The sequence below is a fragment of the Suillus fuscotomentosus genome, assembly GCF_016647785.1.
Source record: "Suillus fuscotomentosus strain FC203 chromosome Unknown F5891scaffold_25, whole genome shotgun sequence".
Lineage (NCBI taxonomy): Eukaryota > Fungi > Basidiomycota > Agaricomycetes > Boletales > Suillaceae > Suillus > Suillus fuscotomentosus.
The window spans coordinates 19,773-41,965 of record NW_024539537.1 but is presented as its reverse complement, the minus strand read 5'-3'; the positions used below and the strand labels follow the sequence as shown (position 1 = coordinate 41,965).

Genomic DNA, 22,193 nt, shown 5'->3' with positions numbered 1-22,193 from the left:
TTAATTACACTGTCACGCCTCCTTAAGTCACGCCGTAGCATGCCGATCACTGTCAATTATTATTACACTTGAGTCAGGTCTAAGTCAGAGGAAAGACCTATTCGTAATTTAATCTACACTATACATTATCGGTGGAGTATGGGTACATTCTACTATAGATGCAACATATGTAGTCAAGTGAAAACCAAGCCAGTGTTCGATCAATATGAATGCCGAATCTAGAATCGCCAACCTCATTGCATGCCCAAGGAGCCCATAAAACTCGACAGATCAAGTCCCTCGTACTCATCTTCTGCGGGAATGTCTTCGAGGCCTGCCAGGAGGTTCTTCTGGTTAACAGGACCCGTTGGCGCCTTCGCCTTCTTCTTTGCCGTCGTGTCTTCATCTTCCGTTGTTCGTTTAAAAAGATCTAGAACAAGATCTGTATCCATCGATGCTAGACCGGAGTTCTGCTGCGTCACAACCGAGTTCGCAATGTTGAGCTTGAAGCGTTGCAAACTATCGAACGTTGTCAGGGACAAGATACAAAAAGAAATAAACAAAGAACTAACCCCATGATCTTCTCTTCCAGTGTGCCCTTCGTGATTAAGCGATACACATTGACAACCTTCTTTTGTCCAATGCGGTGGGCTCTGTCCATAGCCTGAAGATCCTTCATAGGATTCCAGTCATGTTCCACAAATATTACAGTATCTGCTCCAGTGAGTGTCAGGCCAAGCCCACCAACGTGCGTTGTCAATAAGAGGCAGTCAATACTGGGATCCGAGTTGAATGTTTGAACAATAGCATGACGCTTGTTAGGGTCGGTTCCACCATCGAGTCGCATGTATGTGACGGAAGGCATGTATTGCTTGAAGAGATCATTTTCGATGATGTCCAACATTTGCTTCATCTGACAGAAGATTAAAGCGCGATGCTGGGAGAATGCACTGCTTGACTCCGACAAGCTCTCCGCAGGATCGTTCTTCCCACTTTCACCAGTAACCGAAGGACTGCCTCCAATACCGCAATCTGTCAGTAGTTGCCTGCCCCGCATTAGAACACTACAACTATACACATAGAGAAAGACAATACCGTAAAGCAAGTAATTTCGGTGCGTGCTGAATATTGTTCAAGCTGTTGATTTTGCAATTCATCTTGGCAAGTGCTGCAATGACAGCGTCTCGGTTGGTCTTCAGGATCAGTGAAGGATGATTGCAAAGTTTGCGGAGATACTGTAGTGATTGGAAAACATGCTGTTGTGGAGCATCCTTGACATCTCCTTGAATGGCATCCTCCACATTCGTCTTGGCCTGTGAGCTGGAGAAGTCGTCGTACAGCATTTTTTGCACCTCTGACAGCTCACAGTAGTAGTCCTGAATGATCTTCGGGGGTAGGTCATTCAAGACATCCTCTTTCAGCCGGCGTAATAGGAAGGGCAGGACTTGCTTATGCAGAGCTTCGAGAGCAAGAGCAGCTATAGAGAATTTGGTTAACAGCGAAATAGTTCTCAGGACGTATCACTCACCAGCTTCACCAGTCTTCGCCTTTCCATCACGATTTGACAGGATTGGCTTGCTGAATCGCTCGTTGAACGACGTTTCGGTCCCAAGGAAGCCAGGCATCAAGAAGTCAAATAGACTCCAAAGCTCCAACACGTTATTCTGGATTGGAGTGCCCGAAAGAATGAGACGGTGCTGTGCATGTATAGCCTTGACAGCTTTTGTGAGCTTGGTCTTCGCGTTCTTGATCACGTGCCCTTCGTCCAGGATGCAGTATAGCCAGTTGTAATCTTCTAGGCTCGCAATATCGTTCCGCACAACTTCGTATGAAGTGATAACCACATCTTTCTTGGATAATTTAGGAAGAAGCCTTGCGCGCTCCTTGGAATTGCCGGTATAGAGAATGGGTTGCAAGTTCTCAGAGTATTTTAGAATCTCGTAGTACCAGTGACCGGTAAGAGTAGGAGGGCAGATGATAAGCGATGGAAGATGAACAGCATCAGGCGATTCTGTATCTTCATACTTTTTAGCTCGCTCTGCGTGCTTGCTGGCCAGTATGCATATGGACTGCAAAGTTTTACCAAGACCCATGTCTAGAATATGTTAAAATGACGCGGGAAGTGTGAAAGAAATTCAAACACACCATCACAAAGAATCCCGTGCAACTGATACTTAGCCAAGAACGCCAGCCAATTAACACCTTCTTGCTGGTATTTGCGAAGCTCCGCCTTGATAGGAACAGGTATGGTGTACTGTTCAACTTTGCTACCATCAAGAAGTTGAGTGAGAAACTGTCGTTCCGTTTCGCGCCTCTTGAGCAGCTCCTCAGGGAAACTGGTAGGATCAGGCAAACCGGCCTGAAAAATATGTAAGTGAGGAATGTATACCAGGTAATAGTACAAACCTCCAAGGGAACCATCTTGATCAAGGACGCAAATGTATTGGTAGTCGCAGAGCGAATGTCATCATCGGGATCGCTCATGCGCCCCAGAACAGGAACAATAAGAAAGATCACGTAAGGAAGTGCTTTGATGTCGAGATGCTGGACGATATCTGCACGAGGTATGACGGACGGAACATTAAAGATAGTTGAACACGTACGATAGATGGCTTCTGCAGCACCCTGACGGTTTGATAACACGATAGCGTCTCCCAATAACGGAATGATCTTCTCGATGGCAAACAGCATGGCGTCGGAGGTCATCACATTACATATGGTAGCGAAACAGCGTGCAGCTGCCTGCCGAATAATGGCATAACGACTACGCAACGCCATCGCGATAGCGGGGAACAACTCTGCAAGCTTGGGCCAAAGATCCGGGTGAAAGGAAGGCACAACGGCTTCGAGGACACTAAGCGAGTCAATTACATCTTGTCCATATTGTTTGTCCATGAGGGCGTCAGCTTCGTGTGGTAACGCTGAGTAGGGGTCAGGAAAATGAAAGACTCCGAAATAATTTCGCACCTGTTGTGCAGGCACTCAGCAAGCCTCCTGCCATGGAAATCCACATCTTCGGGATCACTTGAAGGAGCTGGGATCCAAATTTGGATGATAGCTGATCGAATGCTAGGCAAGCTCCTCGTCTTGATAGCTGTGCTGTTGCAGCGTCATCGCTCGACTTGGCACTATCAGCGCCCTTCGAACTATCTTTGCCGTTCTTTGCTTGCTGTGTCGTTTGCTTTGACCAAGAGGTGAGGGACAGGATACCCTTGTAGACAGATCGCGAATAGGCAAAGGTTGGTGTTTGCTCCACATCTTGACACAAGAATGTACACAAATTCTTGACAATTTTGTCGGGGGGTTGCGTGATATTGTGTTGGAAGCAGAAATCGATGAATAGTGCTACTGCCACAGCTGAGCGGGTCTGGAGATCCAGATTTTCCTCGTTCTGGAACAAGGTAAGCTTTTTTGTTGGCAATCGGAACTCAACAATCAACGTACCTTGATGCCGTTCATGATTCCCTTGACCACAGGACTAACTTTATCTGGGGTACTCCGGAATGCAACGAAGGCGGCTGCAAAAGCCGCTGAAACACGAGTGTCGTGCTGTGTCTTGACCTGAGAGTATTGTTCAATGCTGATCACGACCTTCTGTCTCTTCTCGGCGATAACTCCCAACTCGCGTTTCTTCGTACGCCCAAGGCTGTCCTTCAATTTCATGTACATCGGACCAACCGCTTCTTCTGCAGTCTCGATGGTGAAACTGTTTGGTTTTGTGCCAGTGATATCAATCTCGTCACCAAGATGCGGAATCAAGGATATGGGAATCTTGCAATCAGTTGCGAAACAACGAAGGAGCGCAGCGCATTCTGAGTGGATACGGTGTAGCGTGAACGCCATCTCGTGATATGCGATCGGAGGCGTGCCCTGTAACCAAGCCAAACACATCGTGCTGAGCTCTGCTGCAAGAGGAAACGCCTCGATGATGAGTGTAGTAGGTGACGTTGCATCATATGCACGGGCCCATTCCTCTGAGACGAGGGCAGCCAGGAATTTTTGGAGCATGCTGGTTGACTGCAAGTAATGCACGAGTATGGGCTGGAAAAGCTCGTCGATGGACTGCAAATGAATCATCAGAAGAAAATTGACACGCGCTGAAAAATGCGGTACCTTCGAAGGCCAATAGATTATTAAATACGCCATAGAGGTAGCCGCTGCGATCCGAGCCTGCATGATTACTTCCGCACTGACCAACGATAGATCCTGGGCAAGCATGTTCTTGTCAACATTATGTCTCTCCAGCGGGCCTGCATCACTATCATCTTCTGTGAAGGCAGGGTAATGGAATGTCGAGCAATCAATAGGAGCGCCAAGCGGCGTCATCATGGTTGAGTACCAATCAAGGACGGTTTGCTGCTTCACCAACTTCTTCATCCATCCAGGCACATCCGCTACGACCTCGAGCGCCGTCCGCCAGGCTGTCAAGGTGACAGCGCGGATATCCGCCCGCTCTTCCACAACCAAATTCTGGAAAAGAAGGCGAAGGAATGGCGTGACGATCCATTCGCGGGGAAGGGAAGTTACAGTCATGAAGGAAAGCAAAGTTTTGACTACGGCGAGACGAACATTAGGGATCGTATGTCGGAAGAACGGGAAGAGTGTGGGTGCCAATTCCGTGAGCGGGAGGCTAATCAGGGCCGTTAGATATCCGACCGAGAACAAGTGAGGGAAGCTTACGATACACTAGCTTGTGCAAGAATATCAATGACCTTGCTATAAGTTACGAGTTTACCTACCGCCCGTGAGTACTACCCTGTAAGACAGCAATTAGAATCTTACCCAATAGATCCATCACTGCACCAACACTTGAGCTCAAGTCATCCTTCATGCCGCGCAGGCAGTTCCAGAGAACCAAAAGTACTCTATCCAGAGATTCTGGAAGCTGTTCAACAAGATGACCCGCAACTGGAAGCAAACAAGATGCAGCCACAGCACGAACATCATCATCCGAATCACTGAGACTGCATGGCTAGACGTCAGGAAGGTGACGATGAATACTGTGTGACATGCTCACCCAAGCACTGCGGCATCGACAACGCCCTGCAGAATCTCTTTTCCTGTATCGCCAGCTGTTTCAAAAAGATCACTTCGCACAGCAGCCTCGTACTTGATACCCAGAAGGCCTGCGTGCCGAACCTCCCATACATGGCTACCATCACCTTTCTTGCTCTTGGTTGGCTTGTGCCCCGACGGGAAGTCTTGTCGAATCATCTGCAATAGTATGGAATGGACGTGCTTCACGGACCGTTGAGGCATATGTAGCAATAGAGATGCGAGTGTTTGTGACACCGTCTCACGGACAGGTGCAACAACCTAGAGTTCACTCAGGACGTGTGATATGCTTAAGTGCATAAAGAAAAAAAACGAACCTGATCGGAGACGAAGTCCCCAAAACGATCGAGGACGAAAATACACAAAAGTTTTGCGGCTAAGTCATTACACCAACGCTCATGCGCAAGAGAATTTTCCTCCGCGGATAAACTGTCTAAACTCTGTCGTTAACATCAAGCTCGCTGCCATCATGAACAACAAATATCACCTTTCATGCCACCTGATGATCCTTGGACCTTGAGCAACTCGCGCAAAGCCATGGCAGCACCATGTCTCGACTCCCAATTTGCAGAGAAGAGGTCGACCTCTAGGAGGGCTACAATGCCCTGCCACATCCAAGCCCCTGGAATGACTTCCAGCGCGTGTGATTGCTGAGCTGCTTTCGGTGACACAGCACCACCCTTTGATGGGTCTATGATAACTTTCTCCTGAACGAATGATTTGGCAGTGTCAACAGGGCTATCTAATCGTGACCTTGGCGCGTCCTGCGGTTCGGCTGATACCAGCCGCGCTCTAAGCGATTAAGATGGTGAGATACACAAGGGACTGTTGTTGCAATTGAACCTACTTATTTGATGGCCCTGCAGGAGTTGCATTGTACTTGGCGCCGGAAGGGGGTGGAGGAGGTGCCGCAACAAAGGCAGAGTTGCCTGGTTTCCGTTTCCGTTTCAAGCGGTTTCGTTCGCGTGCTGAAAGTCCATTAAGACACTCTCCCTCTGCTACGGGTGATGGCGCAACGGGAGTGGTACTCTTTGGACGAGATAGTGATGGAGGTGGCGACCGTTCGCGTTTCACTGGAGCCTCGACCTCCATCGGGGAGTCTAGAGGGGTAGCAGTGTCCTCTCTTTTAGGGTGAATTTCGTTGTCATGATCAGTTTCAGTTTCCCCTTCGACAGCGAGTTCCTTGTCCAGGTCCATGTCATCTGCAGCACCAACACTTTCAAGGAAGTCGAGACCTAGCCTACCCATGGCCTCCTTACGAGCTCTCTTAACCTCTGCCGCGTTTGCAAGGATGCCTGTTGGCTTCGAAAATTCTTTGCCGGATGATGCAAGAAGTAGCACGCCTTTCTGCATAAGTTCTTGTACTGAAAATGCAGGAAATTCGGGGGGAAAAGTATCTAGATCTGGGGGAGGTTTGACGTCTACAGCTTGTGGCTGCCATACTGGCACAAGGGAGAATATCTGTGAGAGTGCATTCGATGCGGCCGACCTTGTTTCATGACTCTTTGAATGCAAATAAGGTAAAATCTGAGTAAGCGAGATTAGCATGAAGAAGCATGAAGTGGAACGCGCTATACGGACTCGAGCCACGACGGCCATTAACTCAGACCACGCTGAGGAGTCCCCGAGAGGGACATGGTGACGAGTTGACTTAATATCATCTTGAACTGCAACATCACTGATTACACTTTTGGCTGCAAGTTGGGCAAGCTGTTTGGCTGCTGTATTCCTCACGGAGGACGAAGATCCTGTATCAAGAAGAAGAAGGAGCCTGTCCAACCTAGAAGCAGCATTAGATATTCGTATGCAATAACGCTGCGGAGGAAAGGCGGTACCTCGATGTCATATCCGAAAAAGGAATGCGGTCAACGCCGTTCGGCGCGGGCCGGATGCAATGGGTTACTTTGAGAGGAAATGATCGTCTGGGGAATTTTCTCACGGCCGCTCCTTCCCCGTTGTCCTTTTTATCTTCAGCCACGCGTGACGGAAAATGGTTTCTGTCACGTAAATGTTCGCGTGTTTGTGACACTTCGATGCCTTTCACACGTGGAGTGTCGAAGTCCGCAGAGCAAAACGTTCATGTAGCCGCCGCCAGACGCGCATAAAATTGTCTTTTAATTTTGTTTGCAGGTTAACAGGCTCTGTCAACTCATGAGTCTTGAATTTTTTGATCAACTCCTGGTAGAGTTGAGTGACCAAAGTCACCCGTGCACAGTTGGTAAGCTTCATTTTTCGAAAAGAAATCGAAAATTACCAATTTTCCTGGTCCCGATCACAATTAGACCTACGGCTCTGCGGCTTGGCTTACTTCGAGTTTTACGCAGCAGCTTGTTCATTGCATAATAACGTTGGCTCATGGACATCAATGAAACCTTTTATCGATAGGGCGTATCAAGAAATGACCCGCTTACCGCCACCCGAGACCCTTTGCTGGCGAAGGCTATACACAGACGCCTGCCTCTTGTGTGCCATATCTCAGGTTTCTGATTTGGCACAGGATGATGCAGCAGCTACAGAGGCTGTTGCTATCTTGGATCGTGCTATCATTATAGCAGGCGCTCCTGGCAGATTGGATTCCATCCATCAACTCATCAAAAATATCCAAGAGAACTATCTGACGCTGAAACCACTCATAACCTCTTCTCACAAACAACCTCTAACACAAATGTACCACTCTAGCGCCTTTTCCCTTTGTGTTCCTTGCATTGACCCCCCACCAAATGTCCTCGGGAGGCAGTGGTCACAAAAGCCATTTGTACTCCAACGTTATGGTTACGTACAAGGTTGGAAGGCCCTTAGTTCGTGGGCGTCTATTGACTATCTCCGTTCGTGGCGGGCCCTGGTCGTCTTGTGCCTGTCGAAGTTGGGAAAGACTACAGGACTGAAGAATGGACACAGAGGCTGATGAGCTGGGACTGTTTTCTGCAGTCCCTCGACTTTCCTGAACACACAGCTCAACCCCAGAACGAGGTATTATACCTTGCACAACATAACCTCTTCATGCAATTCCCGGCACTTGAAGGGGATATTGGTATTCCCGAATATGTTTATGCATGCCCTGACCCCCCATCTTGTTATCCTGCTTACAAACCTCCGGGAAATATGGATGGGTTGATCATCAATGCATGGCTTGGCCCAAGGGGTACCATTTCCCCGGCCCATACTGTGAGTTCCTTCAAGATTATATGCGGTCGATGCACAAGTCTACTAATATTATCTGACAGGATCCCTTCTTTAATTGTTATGGTGAATGACTTCTTTGCATTCCATTTTAATTGTATATTAAATCTTCTCGCGCTAGTCCAAGTAGTCGGTCGCAAGACTGTTTGGCTCGCACCCCCTGATGTTTCCAATCTGATGTATCCATTCGACACATCGACATCTGACACTGCTGATAAGTCTCGCAATCCGGCGGCCAACGTTACGGAGCCATCGATGTGCAATACATCTCGGGTGGATGTGTTTCCTCATTCTGCGAAGGCAGAGCAAGCGTCGCGAGATGCTTTCCCTGATTTTTGGAAAGAGGTGCCGCAGAAAGCTATGTGCGTGACCTTGGCCCCCGGTGATGTACTATTTTTTCCTCCTGGATGGTGGCATGCGATGCAGAGTGAAGAGACGAGTTTTTCTATCTCGATGTGGTTTTAGTTGTGGTTTTAAGATGGTGTTGTGTACATATATATGTTGATGGTGACCATTACGAGCAATGCGAAAGTCGGAGAATGACTCAGAGATCTGCTGTGACTTTTCACTGTGGAAACGTCGGATAGGCCGCGTGAGTGTACAGCATTTATTGGACCGGATGGTACCGACAACTGCCTGGTTCAGAATAATCATTGTTGGAAACAATAATATTATTTGCTCGACACCCTAGAAGGTCCAGCTGACCGTTGACCCTGATCCTCTTGCTTTTACCCTCTAAATGTCGGTCTCGGACGTTGACCGTGCCGCTGGGCGCACGTCTCAATTCCCGGGTACTAGCAGCAGACATGGTGCTCTATCTCCTTTGCTCTCTACTTCACTAACGGAAGAACACATCGCGGAAGCACTTCGACAGTCATCCGACAACGGCGCTACTCTTGATCTCACACACAAGAACCTGACAGACGTCGGTGAGGATGGGGCAAAACACTTGGCAACCATGGGCAGGAACGGCTCCCTCGATGACGAGAGTTCAGTATTCAGGTACGTTGCTGCGACGCGTTGTTGCCGCAACTTCACATTACAAACTACTTTAGGATTGCATTGGGGTACAATCGCCTTGCTACACTCCCTACTGCATTTGCCCTGCTCTCTCGCTTGAGATATTTGAATTTGCAGAACAACAGCTTCACATCTTTCCCCGACGTGGTGAGCAGCCTCAAAGTTCACGCGTTAAACGGTCGCTAAACGTGACACAGTTAACGGTCATGCCATCCTTAGAGATTCTGGACATCAGTCGAAACAAAATCAAAAGATTACCGGGGCAATCAGGCTCCCTGATCAACCTGAGGGTACGTTCCGTAGTTCTATACTTCCTCTTAGTGCCAAACATGCTCTCGTCAGGTTTTCTGCCTGTCGCGCAACAAAATAACTCGCATCCCGGGATACTTTGCAGATTTTCGTGAGCTGGACGTCTTGAAGGTAGATCACAATCCCATAGAGTGGCCGCCGAAGACTGTCATGGTAACACCAGATGGGGGAAGGGAGTGGATAACATTCATGCAGAAGTGGATGAGAAATAATTCCCGGCCTCGCTTGGACGTGAAACAGCCCAGCATCGACTCGCTCGTGAGTGCGAATACGGCTTTGGACAACTCCATGTAGGGATCAACTCTCTCATACTCGAATGCCAACTGACGTACTTACAGCGAAGACCAAATACAGTCCTGGTCTCGTATACATGATGATTCCGACCCAGGTGTTACGCCTCATGCTCGCTCCTTCTCTATCGACGCTTCCCTTCCGGAGCCTACAAAGTCGACATCGCCGCGTTTCGACCGCCCGCCACCTCTTCGCCTGGGGACGCTTCCTCCGTTCAAAGTCCCACCTCGATCAATGACTGTCGGGAGCTACCTGCCTACCCCTGCAGAGTCTGTGTCTTCTACAGATGATCACAGTACAACCGTGCCAGATGGTCCACAGCATGGCCGTAATGCATCATTTACCGGTTCAGCTCGTGATCGCTGTCCAGCACTGTTTGGGAAGAAGAGTCTGCCCGATCTCCGTGCAGCCAACGTGAGTGATGGTGTCAACAAGCAAGCTATTGGGGGGACAAGCAAAGGAGTTCTCGCACCTGATCTACTGTCGCATGACGAGTTTTCCATCCCCTCACCTCTCTCACATCATCAAGGCTCGTCATCATCATCCGACGGTTCCTCGCATTTCCAGAGCAGAAAGGCATATACTCAGTCACCTCCTACATCTGCATCTCCAACCTTTGGCGACGTTCCTCGGCCGGTTCCCGAAGTCGAACGCCATGCATACTTCAAGCGCCTCTCGGCGCTTCCTGCCACAGCCATGATTAACAATCTTTCATCTTCCCTACGCTCCCTTGTAGAATGTGCACGGTCACTGTTCTTCGCTGTTTCACAAGTTTATCAGGCGCTTTCACACTACATCACTTACACCAACGACCGACAACTCTCCTCTGTGCTGAAGAAAGTCACCGACCCTGCGTATACTTACATGATGCAGTTGAACGGCGCTCTCGATCGGTTTGATACAATTTGCAAGAAAACGACACCGCCACCTTCACTTTGCCGAGCGCTTGTGGAGAGTAGTAGAGATACCGCAGCGATGTTTGGCAAAGCTATTGCGATGATGTCACTGCAGTTGAACATCCTCGCGTCTAAAGATGATGACCGATATATGCGGTCATTGGTGCTTATCTTTTACGGTGCGATGGCCGAAATATCGAGTGCGTGGCAGTCGATGGTTCCACACATTGAAGCTATCAAACCTCACCTTTCGGATCGCCGGCGTCATCTAGTGAAGCCCCAACCAGCCCCGAATCCCAGTCCCGAGCTTCTTCCTTCTTCAGCACCACCATCGTACTCCCCGTTCAATGCGCTGCCGCCACATGGTATTCCAATCGCCAGATCACGACCCACGCAATCCCTTGGTAGAGCAAGAACCACGCGGCGCCATGCTGGGTCGTTCAGTTCAAAAGACGTGGAGATTGGCAAATCCTTGCCATCATATGACTTGCCAGTACCATTTGGCGCGGTGGTAAACTCCCCGGCGACACTTCGAGCAGGACAACGTCATCCGGCGCTACCGCTTTCAGCATCAACATCGAGCCTGATTCCCTCATTGGTGAATTCTAGCATACCTTGGACGTCATTGTCTGGGCAGCACTCCCGGCAAGCCTCCCAAACATCATTGACGCCATCAGCTGCGCCTTCATCGCCTCATGTGCCTGCTCGACGCCCAACACTTGATATACCTCCTTCACGGACGCTCGTCGACAAAGACGCCCTCGACGCGATGGAAGTGGCAGTAGAGGCAGCACCTGCAGTATGGGAGATGCTGAAAGAGATTGTGGAGAATTTATCTGAAGGAGCTGAAGAGTTCCGCAACACACTGCTTAAAGCTAAATCCACCACGGAGCGCCTACGTACTAATATAAACGCAATGCGGTGCGGAGACCCAGGAGCTGACAGAAAAGGGCTCCGTGAGGACGCACACGTGTTCGTCAAGGTGATTCAAATCTCTCTGATTTCCTTGTCTTGATCCCATTCCTGTGGTGATCCACTTGTCTTTTCAATCTCCTTGGGGTGATCTGTGATGCTGATCTGCGGGATCTTTCTCTACAGATTGTGGTCAAATTGTCAAATCTGGTCAAAACGCACGGCACGTCCCACGCCGTATTCTCCGATCTTTTAGGCAAGATGTTGGCGTTGACAAATGCCACGCAGGAGTTCGTGATGCTCCTGCATGTCTCATCATTCTCACCATCAACAACGCCACGACCATATTCCCCCATGACTGCTATCTTGGCGCCATCCGTAGTCGGATTGATCGCTGAGGATGGGCGGCTAGGTGCAAATTTATCCAGAAGTCGCAGTTCTACGCAGCCGAAGACATTGAAACTGTTTGGTCACATAACAACCCCTCGGAGTGCACTTCCAACCCAGTCCTTCAATATACCCCGTATGCGGGACACGGGTGATGAAGGCTGAGCGCTGAGCCTTGGTAGCTTTGATTAATTGTTATGTCCATGACTCATCCTCACGACGCATGACGTATACCTGCAGTTATTGTAGCATCATCATACCAATATCTCACATTACATATTCAACTAGTATTGTCTTTTGCTTTCAAAATTCCATGCCTATATTATGCTGGATCCTACATGAAGGTAATGTGTATGTGAAATAAAAGGGTCCCAAAGCATAAGATCTATCAGAGCGATAAAACGAGGATGCGGATGTAATGCTAGATTCATAAGATAGTATCGTGTTTGCGTGTATGAATGAGTCGTCAACCAGCTATGATCACCCCGGCTATAATCACCCCATGCGCGTCTCCATCTCACCGCACAGCATCACCTAGCATACGATCGACTTCGGCTCTGATTTCGGCGAGGTTCGCCTTGAGCGTCTTCGCATCTTCGAACTTGCGATGCGCCATCGCCTCGCCGACAAAGGATTCGAGAAGAGCCTCTTGTTCTAGAAGCGGTTGTAGTGTATGGGCTAGGTCTGAATCGGGGTCCACAAGTGGTGTCTCGAAAGGGACAGGTGACGATGTTGAGTCGCGCTTTTTAGGCTTGGGCAGGGACTGCGCATGATGCTAATCAGTTTAGAGTATCGGATGAAACGTATTTTACGTACCTGCAATGGGAACATATGCTTCTGCAAAAATAGATTCGCCCTGCTGAGGACTGCAAGCTGCACGTGGTTCTGGGAAGACCCTGTATTGCAAGGAATATCACGTATTCGTTTGGCCAAAACATCATATTGAGCAAAGGCATCCAGAAGACGCTTCCGTGCTGCGGACGCTTCTTTAGTCGGCTGGTCGTCATTACTAGATGCAAATGTGTTATTGTTAATCTGTGTAGAATCAAAGCCCAGTCAATACGTACCTGAGTGTAAGAAGCAGGTCCTGAAACTGGGGAATCGCATCCTCGATCTCTTTCTCGAGACTAATGAATGCCTATTTTCCAAATTAGTATCGCACAAGCTCAATACCTCCAGTAATCAACTTACATCATAGAACCTTACAAACGGCGGTACGCTCGCCATCTCCTGCCAATACTGCTGTCGCGTGAGCACAGGCCTGCAGCTACGGCATATTCTGACGCCGCGGAGAAATTTCTCCTCCTCGCCGGCACCCGCACGACGCACACCGTAATCGACGCCCTCCCCGACCTCCTCGATGCGCCGCGTCTTGGCATCGACGACGAAAAGTACTGAACAGGGGCTGTGGCGCTGCGGGAGCTTTGGAGGAAGACTGCAGATGATGGTACCGCAAAGGCGGCAATGGTGTTTACGGTTTGTGAGTGGGTGAAACGACGCGCTGGAAGAATATAAGTGAGATTCTTATGTTCAACGGTAGTGGTTTGGGGAATGTAGACATCAAAAGAAAGACATACACGCATAAAGGACATTTAGATACGGCAGCATCATCTTGCCAAGGTGTTATCCGCTGCTCTGCAGCTAGAAAATTGCTTTGGTCAATACTCAATTCAACGAACTGAGCAACGTGATATACCTCGAGTATCACCGTTGGAGCCCTGTATCATTTGGCTTTGCAATACCCCTTTCCACAGTTCACTCGCATCCATATTCTTAAGGTCGAGATTAAAAAACGACGAAGCCCTCCTCTTTTCCATTCCCCTTCCATTGACACTAACCTCATCTTTCCTCGCACCCACGCCCTTCTCAACAGAATTCTCCACAGGAAAATGCAGAGCGATAAGCTTTTCGAGCCTACGCTCTAGCTTTGTCTGTTCTATCCGCCCCTCGTCAACACGTTTCGTCCGGTATTCAGAAAATTCATCCGTGCGGGGCCGATACACGCCCTTGGGTTGAAAGCCTGGACGGTAGGGTGCTGCAGACCGCGTAGGGGTGGATGTACGTATTTGTGCAGAGGAAGATGCAGGTGCGGATGAGGTGGAGGGGAGGGACGGAGTTGACGCTGCAGGAGAACCTGAGGTTGAGGTTGTTGCCGATACTGGGGCTGATGAAGAAGGTGGCGGTAGAGGTCCTGGTGTCGGTATCGGTGAATAGAGTTTCGGCGGTGGCAGGGGTGCAACCATCGAAGACGAGCGCGGGGGTGGACTGATGATGTTTTGAGCAAAAGGCGCGCTTGCTCTTGGAAGTAAGACTGACGGAGGTAGTTTACCACTATCTGATATTACTGATGTAACTGAGGTGACACGGCTGTGCATCACGGGTGAATGCAATGCATGCAGTGCATCGAGTTGGCGGCTGGATGTCGATGGTGCGGGGGAAGTGGGTAACAGGTGGGCGGAGAGGCGAAGCGAGTGGGGATTTCGCAGGGGGAGGACGGAGGCGCCTGAACTTGGATGGTTTCGGAGAAGTAGGAGGAAGCTTTGTGATGGAAGATGCAGGAGATGAAATTGGTAATTCCATCTCTTTGTCTTTGCCATTTGTACGTGGAACTGGCTCCTCATCGGGTACGGGTGTCTGGACAGGATCTGGCAACGCAACATCAATGTTTGTTGGGGAAGGTAACTCGGTACTAGATGATGAGCTATTAGTATTCGGTGAGGAAGAAAGGTCCCTCGAATGTACGATATCGACACTGGGTGCTCGTGTCTTGTCTGTTACGACTGTGATGACATTTGGATACTCTGTGGAGACTGTCAAGACCTTCTCAGACTCATAGTATTCGTGTGGACGAGTGAATGTAGGCGCTGGAACAGAAGGGGGGATTGATGCCATGCTCGATGGGCGGGACATAGGCGGCGGGGAGACATTGGGAACCAGATGGATAGACGAGACTGCTCGGGAATGTCGTTTCGACTTTTACATTTATTTGGATGAGAATAAAGGAGAATTTAAGAAGATTAACGTACTTTGTAGGCCTGATACGGGACATTAGGTGGTGAATCCATAGCTCAGCTGAGCAATTGGATATACAAAAGGTCTGCAAAGCAACTTGTAGTAAGGTGAACACGCCGTGCGGCCAAGTTGGTGTGAACAGCCAGGATGGTGTACAAGAAAACACGGGACACCTGTCGGAATGGCGACGACCAAAATCAGAATCGTGAGCCCGTCAGGGCACTGGTTGTGCAGCGTGAGCGCCCTCCACCGGCGTCCTCTACAGGAACCGCAGTTCACCGGTGCACAACCTCCCAATAACTTGAAGTGTATTACATAATCGAAGACTGTAACACACATAGATATTAATTCAATCCACATTGACTACAGCGAATAGTACAATATACCAGTGGGCTACATAGTGTTATACACCAAGATTGAAAGAATTGCGATAAGGTACATCTCATAATGACAACCTCACGCCAGGAACATGCCAGCCATTGACACCACTCCCACAATGCCAACCAAGACCCTTGTCCCACGATCATTCATCTTCACTGCACCACTCGACTTGGTTTGTGTAGCTTGTACTCCTGTACTCGTGCTCGTGGTCGAGGATGAGGTCCCGTTGAGTCGGATTGCTTGCGCCTTGAATGCAGCAAAGTTGTTGGCTCCAGACTCGACCGCGTTCACAGAGAACACCATGCCTTGCCCACAGTGTCCAGACTGTTTACAATATACCCAAATTGGTGCAGTCTAAGGCACTCGATGTCAGTACAGGGAGTTATATGATGATAAGTTCCTTACATTATTGATTTGGATCGTATACGTTGGGAAGGTCGTCGCATTAGATGCAACGGCCATGCTAACAGCGCTGTCAGCTCACACATAGCCTAACCGACAAAAACACTTACAATCCAGAATCAAACCCAACTTGTCCACTTGTAGACGTGAGAGTAAGCGAGCGGCACGGATCCGCAAAGGTACTCTGCGTTGCCGTGTGATTCTTTTGCATGAATTGAAACGTGACCGTATCCCCAATTTGTGCAGTAATATTCGATGGCGTATACGTCAGGGTCGAGCCGCCAACAACTACTTTATGATCCGAGCTTGTTCCGCTCGTTGGTGCTGCACTACCAGGGAACGAACCGTAAGTTGTAGTCACAGTCTGACCACCTCCAGTGATAGTCGCGGTAGCAGTGATGACCCCGGTGGGAGCAGTCGTAGTTGCAGTGATCGAAGCAGACAAGGATGAAGAGACTGTGGTATTGCCCATGGCCGCTGCTTGAAATGCAGCAAACTGAGTGCCTGGGTTGATGGCAAAGACCATGCCCTGCTGGCAGTGATTGCCTTGTTTGCAGTACACCCAAACTGGGTTCATGTCCTGCACCGTATATTGTGCTGCAGGGAACGGGCCGTTCGTGTTACTGGATGATACTGGCATGCTATGTACGCCAATCATGATATTTCAGTCTAAATTTATACAACGGCGTGTTCGTGCTTACAAGCCAGAGTCAAATCCATTGGACGCCCTTACACATGGCTGGGCTAAAGTTGATTGGGAAGCCGTATGGTTGGATTGTTTAAAAGTGAAGATGATGGTATCTCCAGGGTTTGCATTCTTCACGTTAATGAGTAATGAATACTGCGAAATTGACTACAGAGACGTACAACAAATTGCGGATCATATCTTAATGGTCCTCCACCAACAGTGACGTTAAACTGGACAGCCTGCGCCAGCGACACTACAGCAAAGGCCAGGAATAAGCTCGAGAACATCGTGATTGGTCAAGGTTGAATGTTTGAAGTGTTAGAAATTGAAATCAAAGCAATTGAGCATCAAGCCCGAAAGTTGAAGCTTCAAGACGCACAGCGACTAGGGTCAGAAGGTAAAGATGAAGACAGAAAAGCTCAGACAGAAAATAACAACACGGCCAACTGCAAGTCTTTTATATGAGGCATTTATGCCAAGGTGAAGTTCCACAAAAAAACAAAAGAGGACAAGATGATCAGATCTCGTTATGGAAGGTGAACAATGTCAACCCATCGCCATGCAACCGATCGTGTTGTTGATAGTATAGGGTAGCAATGCCTGTGTGGGCAGAAAGGAGTTGGACTCTTGGCAGAGCTTGGCAGATGGCAGAATGGCAGAACGGCAATTGGCAGAATGGCAAAAGTCGGCAAAATGTATTGTGAGCCCTAACTATGGCAAAAATAGTTTTGACTACTACACTAAGGCTATACCTGATGAGCATCAATATCATACCCTTCTGGGCGCCCCATCATTTTCTCACAGTTGGTCAGTCCGACCGTCCGTTTCAGCCTCCTGTGGCTCAGGTGTTTGATGATCAACGTTCGATCAACTCCTCATCAGTAATTGATTCTGAACCTGTAAGATAATCCTGGTGATCAGAGTCTGCTGCAACGGGAGGAATCCATGCAAACGAACTTTGAGTCGACTCGGGAGTTGCAGAAGCGGGGACGACACAGTTTAATCATTTTTGGGCGTGCCATCGCACACCGCGGTAAAAGACTTTAGTCGGTGAACTTGAAGGCTACAAAGAATACTGAATACAGACCGGTGTACAACATCCCAATAAAAGGAGTCGAACCCAAGAGTCATTGGCAAAACTGATGCATCATCTTCAGCGTAATATTCCCTGAGGTATACCGTATAACCCTACTTGCTGAACACAGGCTTAAAAAAGAGGGATCAAGGGACTTGTAGTGGGCGTGAATAACAAGCGTGACAAACAGTAGGCATTTAGAATATCATGGTTGCTGTTGTAAGGCAGTGACAGCAAGTTGGTGGAATAATGTAAACTGCGAAGAAGGACAGTGAGGCATCAGGACAGTGACAGAAACAAAATTGGGCGCGCGAGGCAGCAGAAGAATACCGGAGGCGGCGAGTTCTGCATATGCCAAGGGGTGTAGCTGCTCTCTGCCAGTGTCTCTGAGATCTTACCGCTTAATATCCCCTTCTACCGCCTGTTTGCGTCATCGAGTCTCACTTCATGTTCCATCACGGTCCTGCGGCCCTGTGCAATAGTTTCTCGTCGACACTTGCTATTGTGTTCTTGAGGCGAGTGCAGGGTACTGGTGTCGGAAGGACGACAGAGGGTGGCGGGAAGGCTAGACCAATGGTGCTAGAAGTGAAAAAAATGACGGATGCACAGAACTTTGAGGTGACATGAAACAAAAGCGATCGATAACCATGCACACGGAAAACTTGAAAATAGCTCCGGTCACATATACCGGTAGGCTTGGGACCAGAAAATTGTGCTTGAAGTGAAAAATACGTAGTAGGCAGGCTTGATGGCCTAGACCTAATTATTATCTAATACGTCGCACTTCGCTTTTGGGTTCACATGATCTCGAAATGCTACAACGAGTCGGTATGCTAAATTACAGGTCAGTGTACAACATAGGATCCTCAGTCCAATGAATGTCCGCGACATACGATAAAAAGCAGGATAGAGCGTGATCAAAATACATCACGAACAGTCCACGCAGCGCCGCAATAAGTTAGATATAAAGCGGAATCCTTAATGTCGAGGTTGAGTCGAAGAGTCATTTGCAAAATTCATGCACCACCTTGAGCAAAATATGTCATGAGAAACAATCCCCACTTCCTTATCACAGGTTTAACGATATCTTCCCATTCCCTCCCAAAGAATTCACCTTCCTTGACGCGCGTGAATGAGAACACTTCCTTGTGTTTGGTCCCGTCTGTGAATTGGCAAGCTTTAGCACCTGCCCCGTAATTATGCATTAGGTCTAACTTACTACAGTCACGGCAGGGTTTAAGCTCAACCTTTGGCTGACGTGGGATATCCAAAAAGTGGACGTCAGGAAAATTGGGATGCAGATAAGCAGCATGTGTTGCCAGATCCTTGAGCTCGATATGCACCAACCGTTCGAGTTGTTCAGCCATCGGACCCTTGTCGCCCTGGCAATTATTTCTAATGAGCTTCTGTATCGCCAACTCGTCATCATCTTGAGCTTCGATTATGGTCAGAGGCCACCACCCGCGAACATCTTTTATGGAAGAACGACACTTGTTCTTCCACTCTGCGTGGCGTTTCTTGACATCTTTGCTGTACCCAATTTTCAATGAGAGCTTCTCCTCGTTCTCGGGGTCTTGTTAAGGGCTCAGCTTGCAGGTCAACATTTGATGATGGGTCAAGTAAAACCTACCGAACACGTTCAGCGCATATACATAGCCTGGTGTCTTGGATCTTTCCGAAAGATTTCTCGTCATGGCCTTTCGAAGTTTTTTCCGAGTATCCTCTTGCAGATACTCAGGAATATAGTCTATTGAACGTTTAAAATGGTCCAACGAAATCTGCAACAATTGCCTCACCGCAAAAGCGAACAAAAATATCTTGCTGACCGGCGACTAGCTGCACTTTAAACCCCTCATTCTCATTGTGTTTCACGATCCCTACTAGAGATGGAATATGGAAACGACAATAAATTGGTTGGGATGTATCGTTTGTAAGCTGATCGGGGGCAATCGAGACCCACTGTCGACATCGGCGTCCTTTCGGCTTGGATTCGGCATTGCATTGCGCTGTTATGCGGATGGTAGATATGGCGGGTGAGGTGGGGACGACATCGCTTTGAGGTCTGTGCTGATCACAATATTGAGTGGAAGGTTTGACTGAAAGTTCGCATTGAACGGCACGTAGTGTGAGTTCACCGCAGGGTGAACTTGAATTCACATCTGTTACTGGTTGAATGCCACCTAGCAGTGTGAGTCCATGGCACCGCGAATTCACTTCTGTTGTCAATGTTGGTGCGATGGGTGTGGTAGGGGTGTTGTTGCCTTGATACTCATGCTCATGACGGTATTGAATTGGAGGTTCGACTGAACGTCGGCGCTGCAAATTCACTTCTGTCGTCGGTTGCGGTGCTATGGGTGTGGCAGAGGTGTTATTTATTTGATATCCATGCTGGTGGCAGTATTGAGTCGGAGATTTCACTGAATGGTGGCACTGAATGCCACCCTGCGTGAGTCCATGGCATCGTGAATTCACTTCTATTGCCAACGTCGATGCAGTGGGTGCGGTGGGGGTATTAGCACTTTGGGAAGTCGTGCTGGAAGCAGTATCGAGCCGCAAATTTGACTGAACCTGGGCATTGAACGCCACGTAGAATGAATCCACAGTGTTGCGAAGACTTCGGTGCGGTGAGTATGGCAAGGGTATTAGGATCTTGGGAATCATGCTGAAAGCAGTATTGAGCCGGAAGTTTGACTGAACGTGAGCATTGGACGCCACGTAGTGTGAGTCCATGGCATTGCGAAGATTTCGGTGCGGTGACTATGACAGGGGTATTAGGATCTTGGGAATCATGCTGAAAGCAGTATTGAGCCGGAAGTTTGACTGAACGTGAGCATTGGACGCCACGTAGTGTGAGTCCATGGCATTGCGAAGATTTCGGTGCGGTGACTATGACAGGGGTATTAGGATCTTGGGAATCATGCTGAAAGCAGTATTGAGCCGGAAGTTTGACTGAACGTGAGCATTGGACGCCACGTAGTGTGAGTCCACTGGCATTGCGAAGATTTCGGTGCGGTGACTATGACAGGGGTATTGGGATCTTGGGAATCATGTTGAAAGCAGTATTGAGCTGGAAGTTTGACTGAACGTGAGCATTGGACGCCACGTAGTGTGAGTCCACGGCATTGCGAAGATTTCGGTGCGGTGACTATGACAGGGGTATTAGGATCTTGAGAATCATGTTGAAAGCAGTATTGGGCTGGAAGTTTGACTGAACGTGAGCATTGGACGCCACGTAGTGTGAGTCCACGACATTGTGAAGACTTCGGTGCAGTGAGTATGGTAGGGGTATCAGGACTTTTAGGTCCATGCTGAAAGCAGTATTGAGTTGGAGATTCGACTGAACGTTGGCATTGATCGCAACGCAGTGTGAGTCCATGGTATTGCGAATTTACGTAAGCTATTGGTCTCGCAGCAATATCTTGGGATTGACAGCACTGCAAAGCCCTCACATTCACGGATGAATTAGAAGGAGGGAGGCCGGTATACTGGTCAATATGAGGGATGAGATAAGAATCAGGGGCTTTAATCGGTTTTATGCCATTGCATTGTGTCGTAACTGGCTCCGATTTTCTGGTGTCCTGGATGATTTCCGCGTGATGTTTAAAACTTGTTGTGGACTTGAAATCAGGAATTTCTGAGGGCCGAGAAATAATGCTCACATTTCCGAAATCTCCACCACAGCCGATGTGGTTTGAAGAGAGAGACAGAACTCCGATTTAGTCGTCTCTTGCTTATGACTGACAGGTACGAATCGTGGTTTACTAAGACGCGGAGGCGTGTTATCGGGCGTCAAAAGCCCTGGCGAAGGATAACGAGGGTTAGTAGTTGACTGATTGCTGGACCGTTCAGATGAGTTTTCTGAGACGGTCAGCGACTCTGTGTCCTTTGGGACGTCGGAACGTCGTACAGGGGTACGAGGTGGAGAGGTTGGACGGATTTCAAAGAGGCTGGGTCGTGGGCGAGAGTCCGGGGGCGTTACCAGTCCAAATAGTTGTTTACCGCGTGGTGGTGTCGAAGGAATGTTGACTGCCAATGGCGTCACACTAGCGGTCCTTGACATAATGACCGCATCATCGCGATTGCCATCCTCCAGAACACTTGTCCGGCAGTGTCCCTGGTAGTGACTTGTAGCCATGGCAGGATGGTGGGGCGAGAAGAAGAACAAGAGGTATGGTATAAACACACAGTGTCATCCATAAGAAATAAATACCTGGACGGATATATGAGATATCTCGGCAGCGATATCTTATCATCATGATGCCCGCCCAATACTATGCCAACATCGCATCGACACAGCAGGGCGGACAAAAAACGGCAACCCTGTGCTAAGAAGAAAAAGGAGCCTTTGGGACTGATTTCTCATGCTATGCAGAATTCTGATAGACAAATAGCACTGCCCGTGTCTCGTAATCCTGTATTTCGGCTGACCCGACGATCGAATATCTCATTTGCCAGGGACATGCAGGGGAATGAGCAATGTCAGTGTTCCAACTCGCAAGTTGTGTCACTGAGTGCAAAGGCATTTAGTTGTGAAGCAGGGGGCAGACACTTTCTAAACATCCAAATTGGTAGGTCATCTAGAAATTTCGCAAATTATCCACGTCAA

General features: G+C 48.7%; 7 protein-coding genes across 7 annotated transcripts; 2 read left to right on the top strand and 5 right to left on the bottom strand.

Moving 5' to 3' along the window:
* Positions 1-40: 40 nt before the first annotated feature.
* On the bottom strand, positions 41-6,955 carry F5891DRAFT_1031452 (uncharacterized protein). The gene is made up of 18 exons (XM_041361609.1): positions 6,870-6,955; positions 6,616-6,814; positions 5,882-6,561; positions 5,522-5,826; positions 5,352-5,467; positions 4,997-5,295; positions 4,762-4,943; positions 4,660-4,714; positions 4,093-4,609; positions 3,424-4,041; positions 2,947-3,370; positions 2,583-2,900; positions 2,386-2,534; positions 2,125-2,338; positions 1,508-2,074; positions 1,075-1,456; positions 552-1,025; positions 41-498 (listed from the first exon to the last, which is right to left on the bottom strand). Exons 1-18 carry the CDS (start codon positions 6,878-6,880, stop codon positions 234-236), a joined length of 5,775 nt encoding a protein of 1,924 aa, XP_041226279.1. The 5' UTR covers positions 6,881-6,955; the 3' UTR covers positions 41-233.
* A 26-nt stretch (positions 6,956-6,981) lies between these two features.
* Positions 6,982-8,763, top strand: F5891DRAFT_1031448 (uncharacterized protein). The gene is made up of 5 exons (XM_041361608.1): positions 6,982-7,252; positions 7,317-7,879; positions 7,963-8,199; positions 8,259-8,280; positions 8,336-8,763. Exons 1-5 carry the CDS (start codon positions 7,186-7,188, stop codon positions 8,677-8,679), a joined length of 1,233 nt encoding a protein of 410 aa, XP_041226278.1. The 5' UTR covers positions 6,982-7,185; the 3' UTR covers positions 8,680-8,763.
* On the top strand, positions 8,748-12,317 carry F5891DRAFT_1031444 (RAM signaling pathway protein-domain-containing protein). Its single transcript, XM_041361607.1, has 6 exons — positions 8,748-9,216; positions 9,270-9,381; positions 9,432-9,524; positions 9,577-9,833; positions 9,882-11,712; positions 11,829-12,317. Exons 1-6 carry the CDS (start codon positions 8,954-8,956, stop codon positions 12,192-12,194), a joined length of 2,922 nt encoding a protein of 973 aa, XP_041226277.1. The 5' UTR covers positions 8,748-8,953; the 3' UTR covers positions 12,195-12,317.
* F5891DRAFT_1031440 (FYVE zinc finger-domain-containing protein) lies at positions 12,318-14,467 on the bottom strand. The gene is made up of 7 exons (XM_041361606.1): positions 14,346-14,467; positions 13,726-14,294; positions 13,607-13,670; positions 13,221-13,530; positions 13,097-13,167; positions 12,846-13,038; positions 12,318-12,792 (listed from the first exon to the last, which is right to left on the bottom strand). Exons 1-7 carry the CDS (start codon positions 14,402-14,404, stop codon positions 12,547-12,549), a joined length of 1,512 nt encoding a protein of 503 aa, XP_041226276.1. The 5' UTR covers positions 14,405-14,467; the 3' UTR covers positions 12,318-12,546.
* Positions 14,468-15,339: 872 nt separating this feature from the next.
* Positions 15,340-17,192, bottom strand: F5891DRAFT_1163994 (uncharacterized protein). The gene is made up of 5 exons (XM_041365342.1): positions 16,692-17,192; positions 16,526-16,641; positions 15,935-16,465; positions 15,828-15,885; positions 15,340-15,776 (listed from the first exon to the last, which is right to left on the bottom strand). Exons 1-5 carry the CDS (start codon positions 16,797-16,799, stop codon positions 15,498-15,500), a joined length of 1,092 nt encoding a protein of 363 aa, XP_041226275.1. The 5' UTR covers positions 16,800-17,192; the 3' UTR covers positions 15,340-15,497.
* A 1,290-nt stretch (positions 17,193-18,482) lies between these two features.
* F5891DRAFT_283989 (uncharacterized protein) lies at positions 18,483-20,409 on the bottom strand. The gene is made up of 4 exons (XM_041371197.1): positions 19,384-20,409; positions 19,218-19,334; positions 18,807-19,160; positions 18,483-18,749 (listed from the first exon to the last, which is right to left on the bottom strand). Exons 1-4 carry the CDS (start codon positions 20,315-20,317, stop codon positions 18,604-18,606), a joined length of 1,551 nt encoding a protein of 516 aa, XP_041226274.1. The 5' UTR covers positions 20,318-20,409; the 3' UTR covers positions 18,483-18,603.
* A 402-nt stretch (positions 20,410-20,811) lies between these two features.
* Positions 20,812-21,873, bottom strand: F5891DRAFT_1172885 (uncharacterized protein; the record flags this gene model as incomplete). Its single annotated transcript, XM_041365611.1, has 2 exons — positions 21,247-21,873; positions 20,812-21,193 (listed from the first exon to the last, which is right to left on the bottom strand). Coding segments are annotated over exons 1-2 (858 nt in total), but the record flags the coding sequence as incomplete, so codon positions are not given.
* Between the last annotated feature and the right edge of the window lie 320 nt (positions 21,874-22,193).

Excerpts from the sequence above, each read along its gene's own strand:
- F5891DRAFT_1031452 (XM_041361609.1), bottom strand. Across the intron at positions 5,827-5,881 it reads CCTGCAGGGCCATCAAATAA|AGCGCGGCTGGTATCAGCCG; the intron begins GTAGGTTCAATT and ends TTAATCGCTTAG. Across the intron at positions 1,457-1,507 it reads GGCGAAGACTGGTGAAGCTG|CTGCTCTTGCTCTCGAAGCT; the intron begins GTGAGTGATACG and ends AATTCTCTATAG.
- F5891DRAFT_1031448 (XM_041361608.1), top strand. The coding sequence starts at position 7,186 with ATGAGTCTTGAATTTTTTGATCAACTCCTGGTAGAGTTGAGTGACCAA. Across the intron at positions 7,880-7,962 it reads GTTCGTGGCGGGCCCTGGTC|TCCCTCGACTTTCCTGAACA; the intron begins GTCTTGTGCCTG and ends TGTTTTCTGCAG. Across the intron at positions 8,281-8,335 it reads TCCCTTCTTTAATTGTTATG|TCCAAGTAGTCGGTCGCAAG; the intron begins GTGAATGACTTC and ends TTCTCGCGCTAG.
- F5891DRAFT_1031444 (XM_041361607.1), top strand. The coding sequence starts at position 8,954 with ATGTCGGTCTCGGACGTTGACCGTGCCGCTGGGCGCACGTCTCAATTC. Across the intron at positions 9,217-9,269 it reads GACGAGAGTTCAGTATTCAG|GATTGCATTGGGGTACAATC; the intron begins GTACGTTGCTGC and ends AAACTACTTTAG. Across the intron at positions 9,834-9,881 it reads ACGGCTTTGGACAACTCCAT|CGAAGACCAAATACAGTCCT; the intron begins GTAGGGATCAAC and ends ACGTACTTACAG.
- F5891DRAFT_1031440 (XM_041361606.1), bottom strand. The coding sequence starts at position 14,404 with ATGCACAGCCGTGTCACCTCAGTTACATCAGTAATATCAGATAGTGGT. Across the intron at positions 14,295-14,345 it reads GATAGTGGTAAACTACCTCC|TCCACCCCCGCGCTCGTCTT; the intron begins GTCAGTCTTACT and ends AAACATCATCAG. Across the intron at positions 13,531-13,606 it reads TCTAAATGTCCTTTATGCGT|CGCGTCGTTTCACCCACTCA; the intron begins GTATGTCTTTCT and ends ATATTCTTCCAG.
- F5891DRAFT_1163994 (XM_041365342.1), bottom strand. The coding sequence starts at position 16,799 with ATGTTCTCGAGCTTATTCCTGGCCTTTGCTGTAGTGTCGCTGGCGCAG. Across the intron at positions 16,642-16,691 it reads GATATGATCCGCAATTTGTT|AATGCAAACCCTGGAGATAC; the intron begins GTACGTCTCTGT and ends ATTAACGTGAAG. Across the intron at positions 15,886-15,934 it reads GTTGGGTTTGATTCTGGATT|CATGGCCGTTGCATCTAATG; the intron begins GTAAGTGTTTTT and ends CAGCGCTGTTAG.
- F5891DRAFT_283989 (XM_041371197.1), bottom strand. The coding sequence starts at position 20,317 with ATGGACTCACACTACGTGGCGTCCAATGCTCACGTTCAGTCAAACTTC. Across the intron at positions 19,335-19,383 it reads TATTTTTGTTCGCTTTTGCG|ACTATATTCCTGAGTATCTG; the intron begins GTGAGGCAATTG and ends AACGTTCAATAG. Across the intron at positions 19,161-19,217 it reads ATATGCGCTGAACGTGTTCG|ACCCCGAGAACGAGGAGAAG; the intron begins GTAGGTTTTACT and ends GCCCTTAACAAG.